This window comes from Cherax quadricarinatus, chromosome 80, assembly GCF_038502225.1.
Source record: "Cherax quadricarinatus isolate ZL_2023a chromosome 80, ASM3850222v1, whole genome shotgun sequence".
NCBI lineage: Eukaryota > Metazoa > Arthropoda > Malacostraca > Decapoda > Parastacidae > Cherax > Cherax quadricarinatus.
The window spans coordinates 6,630,847-6,656,087 of record NC_091371.1 but is presented as its reverse complement, the minus strand read 5'-3'; the positions used below and the strand labels follow the sequence as shown (position 1 = coordinate 6,656,087).

At 40.4% G+C, this 25,241-nt stretch overlaps 1 protein-coding gene across 4 annotated transcripts in view; it reads right to left on the bottom strand.

The window, feature by feature from the left end:
- Nucleotides 1-25,241, bottom strand: part of LOC128702415 (roundabout homolog 3-like) — a 1,608,794-nt gene that overhangs the window by 165,698 nt on the left and 1,417,855 nt on the right. For all 4 annotated transcript variants that reach the window (XM_070102079.1, XM_070102082.1, XM_070102081.1 and 1 more), the window contains exon 7: nucleotides 15,856-16,010. In XM_070102079.1, the coding sequence (XP_069958180.1) occupies nucleotides 15,856-16,010 (155 nt within the window). The remainder of the gene's footprint in view (nucleotides 1-15,855; nucleotides 16,011-25,241) is intronic.

The following is a 25,241-nucleotide window of genomic DNA, read 5'->3' as shown; positions in this document are numbered from 1 at the left end:
CACACACGCACACCACACACACACACACACACACACACACACACACACACACACACACACACACACACACACACACACACACACGCACACGCACACGCGCACACACACACACACGCACGGAACAGCCTGGCGAGCATTGTAGTGGAGGCAGGAACCATATATACCTTTAAGACGAGGTATGATAAAGCTCATGGAGCAGGGAGAGAGAGGACCTAGTAGCGTTCAGTGAAGAGGCGGGGCCAGGAGTTGAGTCTCGACCCCTGCAACTACAATTAGGCGAGTACACACACACACACACATTCTCCCCAGACGATGTGCAACCCTTACAGATTTAGTGTTTCACATGAACATAAGTCGACAGATAAATTTAATCACCGGATCAAATGCTTTTATCGTGACGTTTCGCTGCGTAGGGCTTTACCAAGTAATATTTCGCTCCATGTATAGCTTTATGACGTTTTTCTCTAAGCAGAACTTTCTCATGTCGTATTTCGCTCCGTGTGGCGCTTTATCAATGTTATTATTTTATGTAGGAAAAGCTAAACCCGTAAGGGTCACTCATTGCGTGGGGAATGCAAGGCAGTAAAGTTCCAATTCTTAGGATCACCAACCCTTGAAGGGAGCACAGCTGTCATGGTCACTAGCCCCTAGAAACTATCTACAAATACAGTATAACAGCCACTGTACAGTATAGCGACCACTGTACAGTATAAATACACTACAACGACCATTGAAAATTATATACTTAAGCACTGACTTTTATGTCGCAAAATTTGCAGTGGAATTCCTAATGGCTATAATCATAACCATGATTTTTAAAGGGGTGGACGGGTAACCCAGCGGAAGGCCTCAGCTAGATAACCAAAAGCTACAGTGGCGGGTCACTATTATAACTAAGACCAGCGTTAGAAAACACTCGTCCTGTTTCCTGACAAACCTAACCTAATCTGGTGCAGCGACCTCAACTTGGCTGTGTTTTCTGATATTCTTAGATGGGCAGCAGGTCGGGTGGAAGGATAGCAGGATGAACTAGAGAATGACAGGACGATGTGTGGGGGATGGGGGAGGTGGCAGGACGAGGTGGAGGGCGGCAGGAAGATCTGGGGGGCAGCAGCAGGTCGGGTGGCAGGATAGCAGGACGCGGTTATGAGGGTAGCTGTATAAGCGGGGAGGGGTGGCATTACGAGCTGTGGGAGGCAAAACGAGCTGGGGGGAGGGGGTTTGCAGGACGAGCTGGGGGGGTAGGGTGGCAGAACAGGCAACGCGACCTTTCGAAATAAAATGTCGACCGAGATGTCAAGCTTGTTGAAGTAGCTACTATCTAATTTCCCAGGAGTTTCCAGGACTTCAAAGGTAATTAATAAGCACTTTAAAGGACTTCTCAGGATGTCATTTTAATTCCGGCGTTTCAAAAACTAAGAGGCGAAGGAATCTTCAAGGTACGACTCGACTCGCTGTCTAATTTTGCATTGTTTTACAACAGAACTGTTCTTCAGGCTTCGTATAATAAATTGTATCTTGGTTTCTGTAATATCTGAAACTGTTTCTGTTATGCTTAATATTTCGAGTATATGTTATTTTATTTAACTGATATATTTAAGTGAGGGTGTGACAGGCGTTTCAAAATAAAAATAATACATTTAGGGTCAAGTCCCTCAGGTCAGTGTCTGGGGGTAAAATGGGAGGTGGCTAGGTTCGACTAACGAAGTGGATGCCAGGTTAAATCCTTGCAACAAGAGCCTCTCATCGGCATCATGGAGCCTCCCTTCAGGGGTCCCAAGTAATAGTAACTACACCTCAGTCTTTATAGCCAGTGAACCCGTAGTGAAATACAAGACGATATCTCCCTAATGAATTCTCCCAGCTCAGGTTGACACATTTCATTATCTCGTACAAGCAACCCATCCTGCGTGATGGAATATGACCGGGGACACATAACTAACTTTGGCTTCCACTATGTAACTTTTACACTAGGGTGGCTGCCCATTGCTGGTATACTAAAGCCTGTTCAGTAAATAAAAGGCTGAACAAGCCTCCGTACACTTGCTAATCAGTGTTTATCTAGCAGTAAAGTACCTCTGTCTTACTCTACTGTTGTGGGTGGCATCCTGAGGTGATGGTAGTGTATCTTAATTAAAGCTTGGCTCTAGAATGAGCTGAGTTACGACAACACTTCTTAAATGCAATTTGTGTATGCAATAATTTCACAAAAATCATTCTGAATCTAACGAAAAAAGATATATATTTCATTTTTTTTGTTTATTATTAAATTATTGTAAACTTATCTAAAATATATTTAGTTGGATTAGGCTAAATTAAACTGCCCTTGTTATAATAAGGTTAGGCAAGTTCTCTGAGGTTGTTTTGGTACTTAATTTTAAATGAGCTCTTGCGAATTAACCAATTTTACCTATTCGGAACATATATATACATATAATATATATATATATATATATATATATATATATATATATATATATATATATATATATATATATATATATATATATATATATATATATGTGTGTGTGTGTGTGTGTGTGACAAACCTCTACATCGGACCATTGCTTCTGTATCAGTGAAAGTGCAGTGTGCATGTTGGGATTTGGGAAGTAGCGGTGGTGAGGGGATCCTGGCAGTGGAGGTGTGGAGGAGGTTTTGTTTACATCTGTGATCGGCCGGGGTCGTGGGTTGGGGAAGGAAGTGGCCGCCCACGACACGGTCATTGGATGGTGAACAGAACACCTCGGTTAATAGTGTGAGCATGGTGATTAGTGTGCCAAATGGCGAGGGGTTTTTTCTAAATGGAACAATAAGTGTATAACAATTAGCAAAAGTTAGTCAGTGATGTGCGACTTGAGCGAACACACAGGGCCACTCCCTCCCGCCTCCCAGATCCCCTCCCCTAATCCCAGCCAAGGCCCACTGACTTCCTGACCAAGGGTGTTGCCGTTTAGTGCCCCACCAATTACAAGTTCCGCAGCTCGCTACTCCCCCACCCTCATCCCCCATGCATCCATGCTGCCCTTCACCCGTCACCCCACAGCTGGCGCCCTCCCACCCCCACGATATCAGCAATGTCACAAGTAGTCGCGGGTTCCCAGGAATCTTCACGACAGAGCCAAAGCTGTCGTTCACGAGGCATCTGCCGGGTGTGCCACAGGGAATGTGCACTCAATCCCACATCTGGCAACATCCGTGCACACAATAGATGTCTAGGCTCCAGGAGAGCTCCAAATGAGAACAACCAACAGCCTCCCCCAGCAGACAGGGCTGACAGCTACCGTGACTTCACCTCTACAGAGGACCTCAAATCTGCAATCAAATTAACATCCACCAGGACTCTGACACACATCCCCAAAGCAGCTCGCCCTCAAGCTGCTAGCAAATTCACTGACCTGAAGAAAGTCAACGATGCTCCTTCAAACAACAGATCCTGGCACAACTTGCTGCTTTTTGGCAATGCCTGTTTGGCTGTCCCACCAAGGAGGGACAAGTCACTAGCAACACATGTTATTAGGGCAATAAATGCATTCCCAAGGGATGACAACCTCGTCCGTCTCCCCCCTAGGGCGACAAACACCCGCCGGGCAAATGCCAACAAGACACCCGACACCTCAAAAATCAGAGCCCAAATTAGCAAAAAAATAGAAGAGGGTAATACTATTGGAGCTTTGAGACTTATAACCAGTGAGGATACCATCGCTCCCAAGGACGTCAGCACGGCGCAAGCTCTGAAGGACAAACATCCACCCAGGGCTCCCAGTACCAACATTGACCTCCCTGACATTGCAGCAGGCGAAGAACATCTAACCTTACAGGATGCTGATGTGTATAAAGCTGCTATGTCATTTCCACAGGGTTCAGCAGGAGGTTTCACCGGTTTAAGGCCTCAACACTTAAAACAAATACTCAATCCAGCACTTGGTGAGGTTTCAGAGAGGCTGCTGTCTGAACTCACCAAATTTTCCAACCTGTGCCTGGCTGGCGGTGTCCCAGAGGCCATCAGACCCTTTTTCTTTGGTGCCTCATTGTGTGCCCTCCGGAAAAAGGATGGCGGAATCAGGCCCATTGCAGTGGGTAACACCCTTCGGCGCCTAGTCGCCAAGGCTGCAGTAAGAAGGGTGAGTCAAGAGGCTGCTGCAATGCTGAAACCAACTCAGCTCGGTTTCGGCGTTCAACAGGGCTGTGAAGCAGCTGCCCACGCAGCACGAGTATATATCAAAAACATGTCCTATGAAAAAGCCTTGGTCAAATTGGACTTTGCCAATGCTTTCAACTCAGTCAGAAGGGATGCTGCTCTCCAAGCAGTTTATAGAAACTTCCCTTCCCTTTATCCCTTCATAGAATCGTGTTATAGTGTGACTTCCAAACTATTGTTTGGGGACCATGAAATTGACTCGTGTGAGGGCGTGCAACAGGGGGACCCTCTCGCCCCCTTTCTATTTTGTTTGGTCATCAAGGAAGTCACGGAGGCACTCTCCAGCGAGCTCAATATCTGGTTCCTGGACGACGGTACCCTGGCTGGCACAACAGAATCTCTCCTGGAGGACATCAGTAAAATTAAAAGACATGGGAGAAAGCCTGGGCCTTTCTTTAAACCCCACCAAATGTGAAATAGTTTCTACCAATCAACAGTTGATCCAGAATATTAGTACCGTTTTACCAGGAGCACGAGCCATTGATCCAGCCAATAGCACTCTCCTCGGTGCTCCTCTTGGGTCCAATGCCATCGATCTGGTCCTAGGAAAAAAAGTCTCAGACCTCCGGACGATGGAAAGCAGGATGAAAGACATTGACACACACGATGCCTTCTACCTACTCACCAGGTGCCTGTCAACCCCAAAACTTACCTATTTTCTGAGATGCTCCCCAGCCTTCAGCAGTCCAAAACTCAAGGAATATGACTCTCTCCTGAAGGCCATGCTAGAGAGTGTATTGAATCTTTCCCTTGACGATGGACAGTGGTTGCAAGCCTCACTTCCGGTCAGGCTTGGAGGGCTAGGAGTACGCAGATCCTCCCAGATTGCTCTACCAGCTTTCCTATCCTCTTCCATTGCATCAAACGAGTTGATAAGACAAATTCTTCCTGACACCCTCAGTGACTCAGCAGGAATAGAAGACCCTAGCTATGTCAGTGCCATCACCGAATGGGAGACTCTTGCTGCTCCAGCACCAAACCCTAGTGCAGCACTGGCTCACAAACAGTCAAGCTGGGATAGCCCAATTGCTGAAAAGGTGCTTGCCAACATGCTCAGGGCTGCAGCATCAGATAGGGAGATTGCCCGTCTCCAGGCTGTGAGTGCACCTCACTCCGGGGACTTCCTCCAAACAGTTCCCATATCGGCAATGGGAACGCGACTCGACCCTAAGACCCTCCGTATTGCAGTGGCTCTGCGCCTTGCTGCCCCAATTCACACAGAATATATGTGTATTTGCGGCGAAGTGCAAGCAGACCAATACGGTCTACATGGTCTTAACTGTTCCAAAACCAAGGGCTGGCATGCAAGACACAATGAGGTCAACGACATCATTAAGAGAACCCTTGCTACAGCTGGATGCCCTGCCGAGAGGGAGCCACGATCACTTGCAGCAAACAATACCCACAACCCAGCAAACCGCCCCGACGGGATCACCATCTATCCTTGGAAGAATGGCAAGCTCTTAGCATGGGACTATACCTGTGTGTCCACACTGGCTGACACCTATATCCATCACAGTGTGGGGCGACAGGGAGGAGCTGCTGACCACAGGGAGGAGTACAAGATCAGCAAGTACAGGGACATTAGCCAACAGTATCAATTTGTCCCAGTGGGATCAGAGACCTTGGGATCATGGGGAAAAAAATGCCACACGTTTCCTTAAAGAATTGGGTTCCAGACTCATCGACACCACCAGGGACCCAAGGGCAGCCACTTTCATGTTCCAGCGCCTCAGCGTCGCCATCCAGAGGGGAAATGCTTGCTGCATACTTGGCTCACGTCCAGCCTCGGAGGAGCTGGAGGAAATTCATCATCTTTGATACATTGTGCCATTGTATTCATGTTTATGTTTTTTTCTGTAAATGTATTTTGTTTATTAATAAATGTTCACATAGAATAAAACATATATAGGGGGTGGTAGGAGAAGAAAATATTCAAACAGCTCCGGGGAGAACCTTGAGTTTTCTCTGAGGTACGTTTATTGTCTTCTCTGAGGATGAGGGTCCCCATTCCAGCTATAGAGGTGGTACTTCCCTATATATTTCTTAAAAAAAAAAAAAAAAATATATATAATATATATATATAATATATATATATATATAAATAATATATATAATATATACATAATATATATATATATAATATATATACATAATATATATATATATAATATATATACATAATATATATATATAATATATATACATAATATATATAATTATGTATATATATTATATATATATATATTATATGTATATATTATATATATATATAATATATATATATATATATATATACATAATATATTATATATATATATATATATATATATATATATATATATATATATATATATATATGGGAGACGGCCGACCTGTTGAAAAAAAAAATATATATATATATAATATATAATATATATATATATATAATATATATATATATATATATATATATATATATATATATATATATATATATATATATATATATATATATATATATATATATATATATATATATATATATATATATATATATATATATATATATATATATTATATATATAATATATATATCACTTCACTACAAAATGCTTAAAAATTTTTACATTTCCATGTTACCATTTTTTGATCATTTTTTTCCGATCACTTTATACCCCCGAGGGAGGCGCATTAATGCCGGTAAGGAGCCTCATGATCCAAGGAACTGGATAAAACCTCCATTCTCATAGGCGTTATATTAATCCAAAAAGTTTAGCGCTCCCCCAAACAATTTACCTTGAAGGCTTATATTCTACATTGTCAGATCAATTATAGAAGGGGAACAGAATAAACGTTTAAATAGGAAGAAATTAAATTTTCAAATTAATGCACCAGTGAAATGTATATTTTTCGAGCTGATTACAATCTTAGTCATCTGGAAGAAACACAGGAAGGAAAGTGTGTTTTTAAGATGTAAACTCTGAGGCAGTGTATGAAGGTGCATGAGGCGGTGTGTCAGTGATACACTCTGAGGCAGTGTTTGAAGGTGAATGAGGCGGTGTGTATGTCAGTGATACACTCTGAGGCAGTGTATGAAGGTGAATGAGGCGGTGTGTATGTCAGTGATACACTCTGAGGCAGTGTATGAAGGTGCATGAGGCGGTGTGTATGTCAGTGATACACTATACTAACATTTAATGTCTTACACTTTGTGGTTCATGGAATTTTGAGACGTTTCGTCCACTTGGGAGTCTGTGAGCAGTGACAGTTCCTGGTGGGCGTAACTTGTTCTCAATAAAATGCCATAAACTGCATATTGTGCTTTTAATAACATACGTGTATATATATATATATATATATATATATATATATATATATATATATATATATATATATATAAAACAAGTGTATATGAAGGCTTGTGATATAGTTGTGCATGGAGGACTGTGATGGTGGGTGTGCATGGACGGGCTCTGATATTATGGTGTGCAAGATGCGCACTAAGCGCCATCTTTTGGTATAAGGAATTTGTGTATCGATTTCTGATAATGTTTGTTTATGGCCTTCAGACCCCTCAAAGAGATTCGTTGATGCTGTTGAGGGGCTTTTGATCCACGGACTGGAATCTATCCTCCCGTTTCTTCAATAGAACCTAATTGCCTCCCATCCCCTAGGTGCTGCACGAACCATAACGTCAGAAATTCCTCTTTCAATATAAGTTACACTAATTCTGATCCCCGGTACCTCGCTAGAGGCAGAAAGGTACGTAGAGAAGGGCTTCCCGGTTGCTTACTAAAGATATCTGGCCTAGAAATCGTGCAACTTAATGGTCCAGAACGAACCGATATGCCCAGTTTTAATTTACATTTTCTGGCTTTTAAAAAGATGAAAAATGTAGGTTTGTGAAATGTATATTTCTCCATATCGTGAGTGTAATAAATTGTTGGAGGCGTACAGATGGCTGCTTCACGAGGCTCGCCTGGTGTCTCGAATTCTAAAGGAAGGCGAGATTAGCAACACTAAGTGGTACGATGACACCGACAAGTTGTAGATGAATAGGTAAAACTTACGATTTTTTTCTTAAATTGTAACGCTCTTCTTGCCGAATAAGGCAAGCGAAAATTTGTATATGCAATAATTTCGCAAAAATAATTTTAAACCTAACAAAAAAATACATTTCTTTGTGTTTGTTTATTATTAAATTATTGTAAACTTATCTAAAATATATTTAGTTGTTATAATAAGGTTAGATAAGTTTTCCAAGGTTCTTTTGGTAAAAACCTATTAATTTTTACATTAACACAAATGAAAAAATATATCTTTAAACGTATAAGAGAAAATTTTAGAAAGGACTTAATTTTAAATGAGCCCTTCCTAATTGACCAATTTTACCTATTCGGCACGACATTTATATTATATATATATATATATATATATATATATATATATATATATATATATTTATAGTATATATATATATATATGCAAGGAATTCGCAAGAGCAGGCGAAATATACACAAACACTGATCTCTGGCTGAAGGAGACTCGAACCTACGAACCTTGGAACAAGGTACACAGTGCTATACCATTCTCACCACACTGGACCAATACCTTGGAGTCCAGCTTGAGCTAGACTTTGATCCAAGGCAGCCAGCTTTCAGGGAGAAGGCTTACAGAGCAAGCTGGACTCCAAGGTATTGGTCCAGTGTGGTGAGAATGGTATAGCACTGCGTACCTTGTTCCAAGGTTCGTAGGTTCGAGTCTCCTTCAGCCAGAGATCAGTGTTCATATATATATATATATATATATATATATATATATATATATATATATATATATATATATATATATATATATATATATATATATATATATATGGTATGGTAGAGTTAAAATTGAAAGAATTAAGAGTAAGACGGAGAATAGGATAGCAGATGAACAAGGAGGCTTTAGGAAAGGTAGGGGGTGTGTGGACCAGGTGTTTACAGTGAAACATATAAGTGAACAGTATTTAGATAAGGCTAAAGAGGTCTTTGTGGCATTTATGGATTTGGAAAAGGCGTATGACAGGGTGGATAGGGGGGCAATGTGGCAGATGTTGCAAGTGTATGGTGTAGGAGGTAGGTTACTGAAAGCAGTGAAGAGTTTTTACGAGGATAGTGAGGCTCAAGTTAGAGTATGTAGGAAAGAGGGAAATTTTTTCCCAGTAAAAGTAGGCCTTAGACAAGGATGTGTGATGTCACCGTGGTTGTTTAATATATTTATAGATGGGGTTGTAAAAGAAGTAAATGCGAGGGTTTTGGCAAGAGGCGTGGAGTTAAAAGATAAAGAATCACACACAAAGTGGGAGTTGTCACAGCTGCTCTTTGCTGATGACACTGTGCTCTTGGGAGATTCTGAAGAGAAGTTGCAGAGATTGGTGGATGAATTTGGTAGGGTGTGCAAAAGAAGAAAATTAAAGGTGAATACAGGAAAGAGTAAGGTTATGAGGATAACAAAAAGATTAGGTGATGAAAGATTGAATATCAGATTGGAGGGAGAGAGTATGGAGGAGGTGAACGTATTCAGATATTTGGGAGTGGACGTGTCAGCGGATGGGTCTATGAAAGATGAGGTGAATCATAGAATTGATGAGGGAAAAAGAGTGAGTGGTGCAGTTAGGAGTCTGTGGAGACAAAGAACTTTGTCCTTGGAGGCAAAGAGGGGAATGTATGAGAGTATAGTTTTACCAACGCTCTTATATGGGTGTGAAGCGTGGGTGATGAATGTTGCAGCGAGGAGAAGGCTGGAGGCAGTGGAGATGTCATGTCTGAGGGCAATGTGTGGTGTGAATATAATGCAGAGAATTCGTAGTTTGGAAGTTAGGAGGAGGTGCGGGATTACCAAAACTGTTGTCCAGAGGGCTGAGGAAGGGTTGTTGAGGTGGTTCGGACATGTAGAGAGAATGGAGCGAAACAGAATGACTTCAAGAGTGTATCAGTCTGTAGTGGAAGGAAGGCGGGGTAGGGGTCGGCCTAGGAAAGGTTGGAGGGAGGGGGTAAAGGAGGTTTTGTGTGCGAGGGGCTTGGACTTCCAGGAGGCATGCATGAGCGTGTTTGATAGGAGTGAATGGAGACGAATGGTTTTTAATACTTGACGTGCTGTTGGAGTGTGAGCAAAGTAACATTTATGAAGGGGTTCAGGGAAACCGGCAGGCCGGACTTGAGTCCTGGAGATGGGAAGTACAGTGCCTGCACTCTGAAGGAGGGGTGTTAATGTTGCAGTTTAAAAACTGTAGTGTAAAGCACCCTTCTGGCAAGACAGTGATGGAGTGAATGATGGTGAAAGTTTTTCTTTTTCGGGCCACCCTGCCTTGGTGGGAATCGGCCAGTGTGATAATAAAAAAAATAAAAATAAATATATATATATAATCTCGTCCACATTAACACTATCAAGTTCGCTTACTTATCCCGTTTTCACATCCCACTATATTACTCATACCTACAATTACCTTCTTTATACCTAATATACAGTATACAACATGCCTGTGACATGTTTCGAGAGGTGCACCTCACCTAGCTTGAGTCCAGGCTCCAATATTTACCTCGTCAACCAGGCTGTAGCTGCTAGCGACCCACAGACCTACGTAGCCATCGCAACCTGATTGATCTAGCACTGGTCAAGTAGAAGTCTGGTTCCCTCTTGAGAATCTTTAACGTGTACTCGGGAAACATTATCTACCCGCCGGTACAAGGATTTAGGCTCTTGGACGACGGATGTTGACACTGCTTGTGTCTCTATGACTGGTCCTTTACTTTCACTTTTCCTATACTTCCTTTCCTCACACTTCGCTTTTTCCACATGCATTCTCCAATATTTTCCTTATACTTTCATGTTCTTCACACTTCCTGGTTTTCTTATACTTCCTCCTTTTCTTCAACTTTCAGTACACTACCTACTTTCTTTCCATTATATGTACTTTCTCTTTTCATTAAACTTTCTCTTGTCTGCCTATTCTTTCTCATTTCCTCTCCTCGTACTCTACAACACCGTCATCGTATTTCATTTCCAGATTCGGGTTGTAAAATAAAGCAATTAAAAAAAGCGTAATTAACACTGTGAAACAATATCTGTGTCGGCTGGTAATGAATCCTTTAATTATCTCAAATTTTTGTAAAAGAGGAGAAATTGTGTAAGCATATTTTTAGGGATAACTGAAATGATTTATTTTGGAAGAAAGAATATTTTTTTTTGACGATGATGGAATTTTATGGAAATCGAGTCTTCTCGTAGGTATTCTAATGTGAATGAATTATAATGTAAATAGTTGACGTTTTAGGGGCCAAAAACAAAAATCATACGTGAACAGGAACCAGCATCATACACAAGATCATATTTACACATACACGTAAAAGATATAATGAAGGCAGAATTACAGATAATATGCTAGGTGAAAAGACACATGTGCAACTAATGTGACACCTTATTGGGTCTTTGTCAAGATGATAAATTAGACATGTGCAACATCTGGGTTTCGCCATCCAGTGGCTTTATCAATACAATAATACAGATATCTAGATATTGCACGTGTCTAATTCTTCATGTTGTCGGTATTGTATACTAGTCATGTACGGCTTCGTCAAGCCGGCTTGACAAAGCTCCTGGAGAGCGAAACATCGCCACAATAAAATGTTACAGTTGCACATACGTTCTCTTACTCAACACAAAAGATAGAATAATCCAATTAGGATATATCCAGGGAAACGTATATATCACTGACCAAAAACCAGTTGATATAGACTGTCTTTTGACCCGTTACCGTCCACAGGATGGATATGAGATGCACAATAAACTAGCCACTTCGGTGGCAAAATTTCAAATCTCTGACCCACTATTTCGTAGCTGTGTAACCTATGTGGGGAACCTGATTTCATTGTTTGGATTTAAAACAGGTTGAGAGCTATAGTTTATTAACATGACACGCCCAGTAAGCTATGGGAAGAGCTGTCGTGATTAATACGCAGGTTGACAATAGTAAGGGAAGAATTTCAGAACCTTACAGCTTGTCCTCATCCTAAATTACATAAAGTAATTAGGAATTCTAATCACATCCGGAAGTTTTAATGCAACATACTGTTGTCTCGATATCAATAACATATATACTTATAAAAATACTAAATTTAGAAAGAAAAACTTTCGTTTTTCTTTTTAGGTCTTCCTGCCTCGGTGGGATACGGCCGGTTTTATTTATAAGCCTCGTTTAGGTCATGTTAGATACCTTTGTCCCCTCAAAAGAAGTTCCTTGACGCTGGTTAGGGGCTCTTGATTAAGGGAATTGGATCTGTGCTCCAGGTCCCTGAATTAAACCTGAATACCTTCCATCCCTCCCACAGGCGCTGTATAATCCTACGGGTTCAGCGCTTCCTCATGATTATAATTAATAATAGATCTCTCTCAACACATCGGCCGTATCCCACTGAGGCGGGGTGGCCCAAAAGAAAAAACGAAAGTTTCTCTTTTTACATTTAGTAATATATACAGGAGAAGGGGTTACTAGCCCCTTGCTCCTGGCATTTTAGTCGCCTCTTACAACACGCATGGCTTACGGAGGAAGAATTCTGATCCACTTCCCCATTGTTGAAATTATCGCTACTTCGTGATAAGCATTTTGGGGAGGGTTACGAAAATTGTTTGGAGTCTCGGGGAAGGGGGGGGGGGTAAAACTTTGTCTAGGGGCACATACAAATTATAAAATAATAAATCACCCAAGTGCCACATTTGTAACGTCACAAAACTTGTGATTTTGGCTTAAACAGCAACGCTCTTCTTGCCGAATAAAACAAGCGAGAATTTGTGTACGCAATAATTTCGCAAAAATCATTCTGAACCTAACGAAAACAATATATTTCACTGTGTGGTTATTAAATTATTGTAAACTTATTTAAAATATATTTAGTTGGACTAGGCTAAATTAAATTGTGCTTGTTATAATAAGGTTAGATAATTTTTCTAGGTTCTTCTGGTACAAAATTATTAATTTTTACATTAATATAAATGGAAAAAATATATCTTTAAACGTATAAGAGAAAATTTTTGAAAGGACTTAATTTAAAACGAGTTTTCGCTAATTGACCGATTTTACATATTCTGCTGGGTGCTTTATTCTTGTAGGATGGTGTGGTCCAGTGCGTTAGAGCGTCATGTGATTTTTGCTCACCATGAGGCAGGGCCAAAACGACATGGTTTCGAATCCTCGGCTAGTCGCAGTGTTGTTGATATATATATATATATATCAACATATATATATATATATATATATATCGTGCCGAATATGTAAAACTGGTCAATCAGCAAGGACTCATTTAAAATTAAGTCCTTTCCGAAATTTTCTCTTATACGTTTAAAGATATAATTTTTTCATTAATGTTAATTTTTTTTAATTTTGCACCAAAAGAATCTTAGAAAACTTACCTAACCTTATTATAACAAGAACAATTTATTTTAGCCTAACCTAACTATGTATATTTTAGATTTGTTTACAGTAATTTAATATTAAACAAACACAGTGAAATATATTTTTTTAGTTAGGTTCAGAATGATTTTGGCGAAATGACTGCATACACAAATTTTCGCTTGTCCTATATGGCAAGATGAGCGTTGCTATTTAAGCCAAGATCGCAAGTTCTGCCTATTCGGCACGACATATATATATATATATATATATATATATATATATATATATATATATATATATATATATATATATTATATATATATATCGACACTATACAAAGCACACAACTTACTTTCAACACATCATAAAAAATACACATGTACACCGCCACTAGTTCATTAAGGTTAGGACGGAATAAAATATAAATATTACGTTAAGTACCATCGGGCCGCCGTAACCCCTCTCTATTTGTCCGCTCCTTGCTTCTTGTTCAATGCTCTATTATTTCAGAATCTCGCACAACATACCGGGCTCCCCACTCAAACTACTGGGCCAGGTGAGCATAAGGATGACTCCAAAACCATCCTACGGCCTTAGGTACTTAGGTCCGTGCTGGCTTCATTACGCCACACCCACACTGCACTTCCCTTTTAACCGTGACGCCAGGACGCCACTCGTCCAAGAGCGTTCCAAAATGCTGACATTTATAGAATTATTGAACATCTGTCTTACATTGAAACTTCTCGTCACATAAAATGCAGTAACCTGCATAACATGGAGTAAATATAGCCAATGGAACAGCAAATAGTTGAAAATGCACTTATAATGTTATAAGTACGTTGCTTATGTCTGAATAAATGACCCGTATATTATTTTTTACTTATCACTTGTAATGTGTAAGTTACAACTTATAGTAACTGCGAAACTAAAGACTGTGATGACAGGCTGAATTCTCAAAAGGAAGAAGGAGAGATTAAAAATTGGCTTGGATAAAGGAGAGAGTAATGCAAGTGGTGGACGAGAACGAATGACTAACTTATTTGTGGAGAAAAAAAAATGGATAAAATTTAAGGACAGAGGTTGAAACAGCACGTTTAGAGAATGGGAATCCCTTCACTGTTTTGAAAATCGAATGTAGTTCAATTTTCGACAAGGAGAGCGTAGACAAAAACTACAACAATTAAAAATACTCATTTTCTTGAAGACTTGGATGTTAGTTAACAAAAAAAAATCATACCACAGACGGGGATAGAACTCGCGATTAGAGTCTCAAAACTCCAGACCGTCGCGACGGTCTGGAGTTTTGAGACTCTCTGATCGCGGGTTCTATCCCCATCCGTGGTATATTTGTTTACAATCGTGTCATTACGATTTCGCGAGTCAAAAAAAATCTGTAACAGGGATAGGAAGGCGAGACAGTGTGTTAATCCCTGAGCTGCGCTGAATGATTAATGGGTTATTATACCAGATAACAGGAACAATCTCGTTATATACCTGTGTTGGAACCAGCGGTGGGAAAAACAAAAGTTGAGTTGATAGACAAATACATAAAAACTATAGATTTAATTAGACCACAAAGTTCTTTATCATATACAACATTCTGCAAAGACGACGCCGACAAATTAATGTCTCTGGAAATTGGTATATTTCCTAAACAAAATACTGCAGGGAAATTTCAGCTTCATTCACTGACAACTGGTATAATTTCAATGACAAACAAGTACACTAGATAAGACACATATGCAACAGTTAGGTATCTTTCTCCAGGCTGAGGGACTGACCACCTCAAAACTTTAAGGGTGATGGACTGATTACATCGTCTTCAAGTATCTTCTGCTTCTATCAACTTTTCTGTACTCGACTGAAGAAGCCTACTGTGTAGGCGAAACGTTTCGAAATAAAGATACCTAACTGTTGCATGTGTGTCTTACCTAACAACCTGTCGGTATTTTATACCATTTTAATGTTCAAGTACACTAGAGCTGGAATACATTATTCCGGGGCGTGGATGACAGCGTTAACCGGTTTAAGGAAAATATTGGTGGACTCTTGTCAGGCAATAAACCGAGGGATGAGAGAGTTGTGATCAAGAAACTAGTTACAGTGAAGACGAGTTGCACTGGAGAAGAGTTCAGCTCCACGGAGCTGAACTCTTCTCCAGGCTGAGGGACTGGTGACCTCGTCTTCTGGCTTCGTGTGTCATCTTTGCATCGAGTTGAAAGAAATCAGCAACACATACCGTTGCCTTCAGCACCGTAGAGCGTCCTGCGAGTGTCTTCTCCCACACGATGACCGCGGAAGGGTAAGCCCCGGCAGCCACACACTCCAGCCGCGTCTGACTACCCTCCACTAGCGGCTCCGTCGGTGGCCTGATCACCACCGAGGCCGGGCGAGCTGCAGTAAGGGAAGAGAGGACGTGTGAGCAACACAAGTCATAATGCTGGTAAAATTACCGACAATATGATAAGTAAAAGGACACAAGTGCAACTAATGTGACATTTTATTGTGGCAACGTTTCGCTCTCCATGAGCTTTGTCAAACCATCAAGCATGTCATTAAATAGGTAAGCTTTTTTAATACTGCCATATATTTATTTGCATGCTCAGTTACGTATGACTTTCAACGGAGAGATGAAACTGAAAAAAAAAAAGAGTAAGAAAATTGACTTATTGAATACACAAACCTTTCAAAACAAACCATACCACGAGCGGGGATAGAACCCGCGATCAGAGTCGTAAAACTCCAGATCGACGCGCTGGAGTTTTATGACTGATCGCGGGTTCTATCCCCACCCGTGGTATGGTTCGTTTGCAGTCGTGTCGTTACGATTTCGAGAGTCAAAACCTTTCAAAAATCTGGGATCCCTGGGAAGATTAATTTAAATAAAAGGGGAGTTCTGTCATTGACAATACACTAGGATCACTGATGCTAAAAGCTTGGATAGTTTTAAATATAGGTTAGATTAATATACGAGTGAGAGGGGATGGATTTGAGTGGGAATTGCACTTGAGTTAATAGAGTTATCAAAGCTTATTTCTTGGGTAATATTGATAACTGGTTGGGAGAATATATTTTTAGTGGGTTTGGGTTTAACAAGGACCTGGCAAATATGGGCCAGTAGTCCTGTTGCAGTGTTCCTACTTTGTTCTTATCTAGTACTTGGCGACATTACTACACTGATGTCGCTGTTATTCTGAATGACGTTACAAGTTTGTCGCTCTCCATTTAAAACAAGTTGGTGCGTTTTGATCGCTTTGGGGAACCAATTTAGGTATCCTCATATTCTACAAGCCTAGCCCCCTCTACTTCACTCTACACAAAGAGAGAGTGCGATGCAAGTTTCTAAGGTAGCCAAATAGCACTGACGATTTGAAGCTTACCAGAAAAGGCATACACAAGTTAAAGAAGAGGCATACACAAATTGAAGCCTACTAGAAAAGGCATACAAAAGTTAAAACTTCGAAACCTGTCATGAAATTTATAACTGAACGTTTCTTAATTGAATAGTTACAGAAGGGAACTCTAGATATGAAATACGTTCTCTTCTAGAATATATTGTAGCCAAATCGCTTGTAATATCCCAAATTCAGGTCACGTTTAGCTATTGTGCAGTTAAATTAGCAATTAAAATTTGCATAAAGCCACAGGCAGCTTGGAGATGGCAGTCAGACCAAGGTACAGCACGTTAAAGAGGCATCTGGGTGTCCCGTGGCTCGGTTGGTAGCGCCCTTACCTCACATATTGAGGGTCGGTGGTTCTATCCCCGGCAGGGGTGGAAACGCTAGGTATGTTTCTTACACCTGTTCACCTAGCAGTAAGTAGGCACCTGGGTGTTAGTTGACTGTTGTGGGTGGCATCCTGAGGGTGGTAATTTACCTTAGGTCTGGGCTTTGAACTGAGCCGAGGTAGGATAACTACGTCTGTAAAATTTATCTTTGCCATATAAAAATAAGGCGAATTTAGTCGTCGTGACGAGTCGGTTACCAAGCATTGCGAATCAGTGTTAAACCCACAAAGTTTATTTCAGGAGTGTAGAACTGACGCTGTGTATGGTACTTAATATTTTCCTGTATTCCTTAATGTGTCATCCCTTGTGGGTCCCTGTCTATTACGAACACAGGTAAAAAAAATGGCCTGTGAGACCTGGTCATAATGGGAATGTGGAGCAAACAAAACTCAATATAATGTATATTTGCCTTCACCAGATATATACAAGTATGTACAATATGTACAGCTGGAATAATAAGTGTACACCACGGTGATAGATATCAAAGCAGAAGCCAGAGTGTGCACCGTGCTCAACCAGCAGCTAGGCAAGTCTGCCAATGCTTACCGCAAATGAACCACGTTGCTTCAACTTTGATGGGCTTGCCTGTGATTGGCCAATGAACCAAGGCACTGATTTAACGACCTTCAGTACAGTGAGCGTCTCTCAAGACAAAATCTTGTTTATATCACGAAACAGCTAAGGTCGTATTTAACACCTAGAGAATATACGATGCTGTATGCTATAAAGCAGTACACTTAATAATGGGTTCTAGACTACCTCACAAACAATAACATCAGCTATGTCAGCTGATGCTATTGTTTATGTGAGGCTGAATAATAAGACAAGTGTGCAATATTTGGGAATCTTTATTGATGAGGAAACGTTTCGCCAGCCAGTGGCTTCTTCAGTCCAATATAAAGAAGAACGGTGGAAGAAGAATTGTAATTTGAGGTAATCAGTCCCTCAGCCTGGAGTTGATGTGTTTAGTCATGGACTGATGGACACTACCTCAAACTTCTCCTCCTCCTCTTCCACCATTCTTCTTTGTATTGGACTGACGAAGCCACTGGCTGGCGAAACAGCATTCAGTACGTGAAACAAATAATGGCTGAAGAAAAACAAAAGGGTGATAGAAGCATGCAATAAATTAGTAAAATCAATACTGGTAAAAAAAAAAGTCAAAACAGTACTGAAAAATAACATAAAAAAATAACCAAGTTACCATGTGACTGACCCCTGAGTTAAGAGAGGTGATCATAGTGATGCTAACATCCACACTCCTAACTGACCCCTGAGTTAAGAGACGTGATCATAGTGATGCTAACATCCACACTCCTAACTGACCCCTGAGTTAAGAGACGTGATCATAGTGATGCTAACATCCACACTCCTAACTGACCCCTGAGTTAAGAGACGTGATCATAGTGATGCTAACATCCACACTCCTAACTGACCCCTGAGTTAAGAGACGTGATCACAGTGATGCTAACATCCACACTCCTAACTGACCCCTGAGTTAAGAGACGTGATCATAGTGATGCTAACATCCACACTCCTACAAGAGAAGAAACGAAAGACAAAACCACTCGCGTTCAACCTAATACGTATAAACATTACTACATAAAATATTAACTTTTCTGTCACAATGCGTCAGCCATTTAAGACTGAGCTGTTCTTGGAGGGGCACAAACACTTAATGGAAAAAAATTCCACACCATTTAAACATAAATGGCACATACTACGATAAAAATCCCAACTTTATTCTAGGTAGCCATTCAGAAGCTTTCACAAACTGACTGGAATAAAACAGCATTAGTGTATACAATAGTGACCAGAGGCCACCTACACATACCAATAATTGTATGAACCTTTCCCTTAGCCTGAGCTTATTATCACCTGCAGCTCATAAGACTGCCATCCCCACGAGCCCCTTTGAGGCGGGGCAGATAGCAGACCAGAGGCCTAGCTTCTCCCTACGAGCCCCGTGAGGGCGGGGAATGTGGCTAGGCCTGGGGACAGTTGGTCCCAAAGATGAGGGGGTACTTGTATCTCCTCCCATGGGAGACTTAGGTCTCGAGATACTCCCCAGATAGGGAGCCAAGGTCGGGTCACCACTACTTGGAAAAGACCCGGGCCGGGAGAATACCGGCGAATAAAAAAAAAAAAAACTTTTCCTTGGTACAGTAAGTCATTGGTGAATATTTGAAACCGATCGCATCAGGCAATTTCAACTTACAAACGAAAACCTTCAGACGAAGGAACAACGATGTCAGCAACTTTAAAGGTAATCATCGGCGATGTTTAATAATACTCGTGGGGAAGCGCTAAACCTGTAGGGATTATACAGCACCTGTTGGAGGGGTAGAAGGCATTTGGGCTCAATATAAGGAACTGGAGCACAGATACAATCTTCTAGATCAAGAGCCCCTCACCAGCATCAAGGAATGTTTGATAATATGTCAAATTGGAAGAAATCACTGACTTTTTTGTGTGTTATAAGTTTTTTGGTTTTTCAATCCGGGGATTTGATCTCCGGACCTCAGTAATGAGAGGCGCAGATCTCACCACTGGGCTACGGTAATATAGCCGGGTACACAGATTCGCGTCTTCCGTATCTTACTTCACTGACTCGAGCCCAAAACGTTAATATTTAAATATTTTTTATAATATATAATATAGTGTTAAAACATGGGGAAATGAAGAATCTTTCCTCTAAATACCGCCTTGATCAGTCAGGCTGTTAGTAATCATCAAAAATATTAAGAAATGTATATTAGGCAGAGGGAGAGAGAGAAGGAAGAGCCAATACGGAGCTCCGCGTGTCACAGGCTAGGCACTGTAATAAATAACTCAATAGAGGTTTTAAAGAGGAGAGACTGGAAGTGGTGGTGCTGCTAGTGATTGGTAGTCGTGTGGTGGTGGTAATGGTAATGGTAGTTGTCATAGTGTTGCCTATTTTTACTGGCGATTGGCGGTGGTGGTAGTTGTCATGGCGTTGCCTATTTTAGCTGGTGATTGGTGCTGGTAGTTGCCATGGTGTTGCCTATTTTAGCTGGTGATTGGTGCTGGTAGTTGCCATGGTGTTGCCTATTTTAGCTGGTGATTGGTGCTGGTAGTTGCCATGGTGTTGCCTATTTTAGCTGGTGATTGGTGCTGGTAGTTGCCATGGTGTTGCCTATTTTAGCTGGTGTTTGGTGCTGGTAGTTGCCATGGTGTTGCCTATTTTAGCTGGTGATTGGTGCTGGTAGTTGCCATGGTGTTGCCTATTTTTGCTGGTGATTGTTGCTTGTGGTGTTTGGTGTAACAAAAATCTGTACATTTAGTGTTCACTGTTTAATTTGTACTGATAGGATTGCAGCTATAACAATGGACCCCCCTTTGTCTATAATAATGGACCCCCTTTCATTGTCTATAATAATGAAAACCTTTGTCTATAACACTGGACCCCTTTCACTGTCTATAACAATGGAACCCTTTGTCTATAACAGTGGACCCCCTTTCATTGTCTATAACAATGGGGTCCTTTCATTGTTGATAGCTGAGCTAAAGTCTTGCCCTTCTTTATCATTCTTATGTATAATAAATTTGATACTGGAGGTGATTTGTACCACCCCATATATACTATACACATAATAAGCAGTAGTCGTGGCTACGATTTGGGAAACTGCAGAGTGCGATGCTCTACCTTCTTCCCCTCCACACTTACCCTGAGTTCAGTTGCTCAGAGGTCAGTAGTTAGCAATTTGCTGCCAATAGGGACAGACGTGAGTGGTTCTTGACCTCCATTAACAGCCTCGCACGCACAAACACCTGATACATTCATTTTCAGGACCGAGTTCTAAGCATTGTATTGTCTGCTGCTAATGTCCATTGTGCGGTTTAAGTAAATTTAATTACAATTTTGAACATACATAGGCTGACCTCTAAACTTGTTCAGAATATCTAAACCACTGCTACACTTTTACGAACACGTGTACTGTTATTGTGTACTCTGTTTCTGCACTCTGTCGTGTTCGAACAATCAGTCTAAGACAACTGTCAACACTAAGCTATAATTTAGTTTCTAATCTCATCGATTTTAATAACTATCATATTTAACTGAAAAAAAAATGGTGAAATATAGAAGAGAAAGCTTGTTTCAAATGTCTGGAGAGAGTTGTGAAAGTAGGAAGGTTGCCAAGGTATGGGAGATGGAGGAAGCTTTGGAGGTCTGAATGATGTTATGAAGTTGTGGAGGACGAAGTACAGACATGGAGGACGACGTACAGACATGGAGGACGACGACGACAGTCACAGATGTTGCCTCTGTTGACATCATCTCATTTCCTTATATGACTTCTTAGTTAAATATCCCATTTTTTAATATGAATTAAGAGTTTTAATTTAAAGTTTTGCGAAAATAATTATTTCTGTAATATCTTTTAACTCGAGGACAGACTTCAAGCGTAATTACATTCTGAAAAAATAATATAATTTGTCTAGTGCCATGAATTAATGAATATAAATAAAAGTTAATTAGTATATGTAACTTATGTGAGACACTTCTAAAGAATATTTTTTATGACTGATCAACACTATACATACAGAATATATGCGGTACACTGAGTGGTATGCATGTCTGTGTATATATATATATATATATATATATATATATATATATATATATATATATATATATATATATATATATATATACACACACTTTACCTTAATCCCTATTTTAGGGATTCATGTAAGCAGGTTACATGAAGACTTAGTGACTCTTTGTATAGTAGATAAACTTTAAACTTAATAACCCGCATAATTCGTACTATATACTATAAATACTTCAAAAAACTCAAGTGAAAATCTATTTAAATTCTAAGATTAAGAGTCGAGGCTCGGTAGTTCCTTTATGAGTTATTAATAATATTCCAAACTTCTGTAAAATATTCTGGCCTAACTTCTGGAGAATATTACTGCTGAATTATTTGTTCGAGGTGATTCTATCATCTTTACAAAGTTAGTGGCATTCTGGGCTAATAAGCAGCGCTGTATAGCCCTTATGATTTAGCGCTTCTTTTTTATTATAATAATAATCTGGGCTAATACAACTCCCTTTAATGTCAAAGTACAAATCATTAAATTTAAAATTCGAAAATTCTTTGTTTCAATGAAAATGTATGCAAGACGGACTTCCTGTACTTTTATATATATATTTGTAACCAGTATCTCTGAATGTACATTATTGTCAAGACCACTCATTAAGGCGTATCAGTAAGTAATGAATGTGAAAAGTCTTACGTTGTCCCGTGGTTGTGTCTTAGTGACTGGAGAGCAGTGATGTTATCCGTGTCGAAAAATATGCAGCTGATTCTGTTAAAAGCGGTAAATAATGCTAGTTGGCCTGTAATACTGAGCGGTGATCAATGTCTCTCCAGTCAATATATTACTGAACAGTGGTCAGTGTCTCTATACTCCTTGAAATACTGAGCAGTGGTGAAGCGGCTTCCAGCCCGTGCGGTACTCTGCAGTAGTCAGAAGAGAAGGCTTCCGGCCCCTGGCTTGAACATCGTGATAAACTCCTACTTCCGCCATGTTTAATCGACTTGGCTTAATATTAAGCAAAACAATCACTTAGGCAGTGGACATGCGGCTCAGAGATATATGGTTGACCTTCAAGATGACACTAGTCGAGATAAGATAGTTGGCTGGTGAGGAAAAGGATACCAGCAATGAGCTAGAGAGTTGCAGCCGCTCTAAGTGGCAAGTGGTTCACAGTTCAGGAACAAGGAAGGAAGGTTAATAGAGAAGATGTGAAGGTAGGAAATCGATTCTCTGTTCTCCAGGACGAGTGTACTTCAGTGGTTAGTGACTCCCCTGCTAATCAAGGTAAGAATATTCTAACTGTAGGAGATTCTCAGGTAAGATATATGGACCGTGCTTTTTGTAACAGAGATAGGAAGGTCAGACACGGTGTGCCTCTCAGGAGCTGGTGTTGGTGACATAGTCAGCAGGTTGGATAATATGTCAGGTAATAGGAACAAGCCCATTATCTGTCTTAGTGCTGGTGGAAATGACATTGGGAAGGGCAAGAGACAGGAGCTGCTGAATAAATACAGGTCAGCCATAGAAGTTGTCAGGTCTAAGGGAGGGATCCCAATCATATGTAGCATCTTGCCTAGAAGGGGAGTGGGCAATGAATGGATGTCTAGAACAATTGGTATAAACTGCTGGCTAGACAGATACTGCAAGGCACTTGCAATCCCATTCATTGATAACTGGGACAAATTCTATGGCAAGCATGATATGTATGCAAGGGATGGGGCTCATCTCTCTGGGGTTGGAGTTGTTGCATTAGCCAATTCGATTGAGGGGATCATTGATAACTTGTCTAGGAATTTAAACTGATAGATTATAGAGGTATGGGTGTTTGTGGGAAACAGACTGCAGTATTAGGGTTGAAAACATCAGATATTACCAGGATACCCCAGGGATATGTTTAAAAGGCAATATTCAAAATAAAGTTGCTAGTAAAGGTATAGCAATTGCTCAACAAACCAATAGAGAGAGAGAGTAGAGGGAATCAAGTGACTAGCTCCCTTAAAGTTTAATATACAAATAGTAGGAGTCTAAGAAATTAGACAGAGCTAAGATTACTTGCAAGTGCAGGTAATATAGATACTATTGCTATAAAAGAGACCTGGTTCAACATACAGGATTATAAACTATTCCACACTGATAGGGTCAACAGGAAGGGTGGTGGAGTGGCGATGTATGACAGAGATAATTTAAATTGTGTTAGACAAGATGTAAGATTAGAAACATCGGACACAGAATCTGTTTGGCTACAGTTTCTCGAGGATCGTGAAAAATTAATTTTGGGTGTGATTTATAGGTCCCCAAACCTTGATAGGGAGTGCAGTAAGCTGTTGTGGGATGAAATTCATAAGGCATCTAGATATGAAAATGTGTTAATGGGAAATTTTAACTTTAGACAAATTGATTGCAACAATGTGACAGGAAATCTTGATACGGTTCAAGACTGCTTTTTAAAATAATTTGTGACAGAACCAACTAGAGGAAACAATCTGCTCGACTTGGTTCTTGCCAACAAAGAATCACTAGTAAATAATCTTGAGTTAGTGATGAACTAGGGAAAAGCAATCACAAATCACTTAGTTTCAATATATCATGGAATTACCCAGATAACTGCAATAAAGTCGCTGTCCCAGATTTCCGCTTGGTAGACTTTATGGGTATGAGAAATTACCTGGGTAGGCTAAACTGGGACGACCTTACTATGTGTCAGGAAGGTAGGGTTGGTTGCCATTATGACGTATTTCAGAGCATAGTGCTGGCTGCCCAGACGACTTTTGTCCTGAGTAAGGAAATTAGATCTAACAAAAGTGATCCCAGATGGATAAGCAATAGATTAAAACATCTCACTGGTCAAAAGAGAGGCATATATAGGCGTATCAAAAGAGGGGAAGGGCAGTTAATAAATCACAAGGGATTCGAAGACTAACCCAAAAGGGTTCTTTCAGGTATACAGAAGTAAGATTAGGGACAAGATTGGCCCACTTAAGAGTAACTCGGGTCAGATCACCGACAGTGATAAGGAAATATCTGAAATTTTCATATTTACTTCCTCTCAAAAAAAAAAACAATGGTTATAAATGACCATAATTTTTAAAGGGGTGGACCGGTAAGCCAGCGGAAGGCCTCGGTCAGATGACCAAAAGCTCCAAAGGCGGGTCATCATCTGACTAAGACCCGCGTCAGGAAACATTTGTCCTGTTTCCTGACGAACCTTACCTAACCTAACGTAACTTCCTCTCAGTTTTTACTCAGGAAGATATTAGCGAAATTCCAGA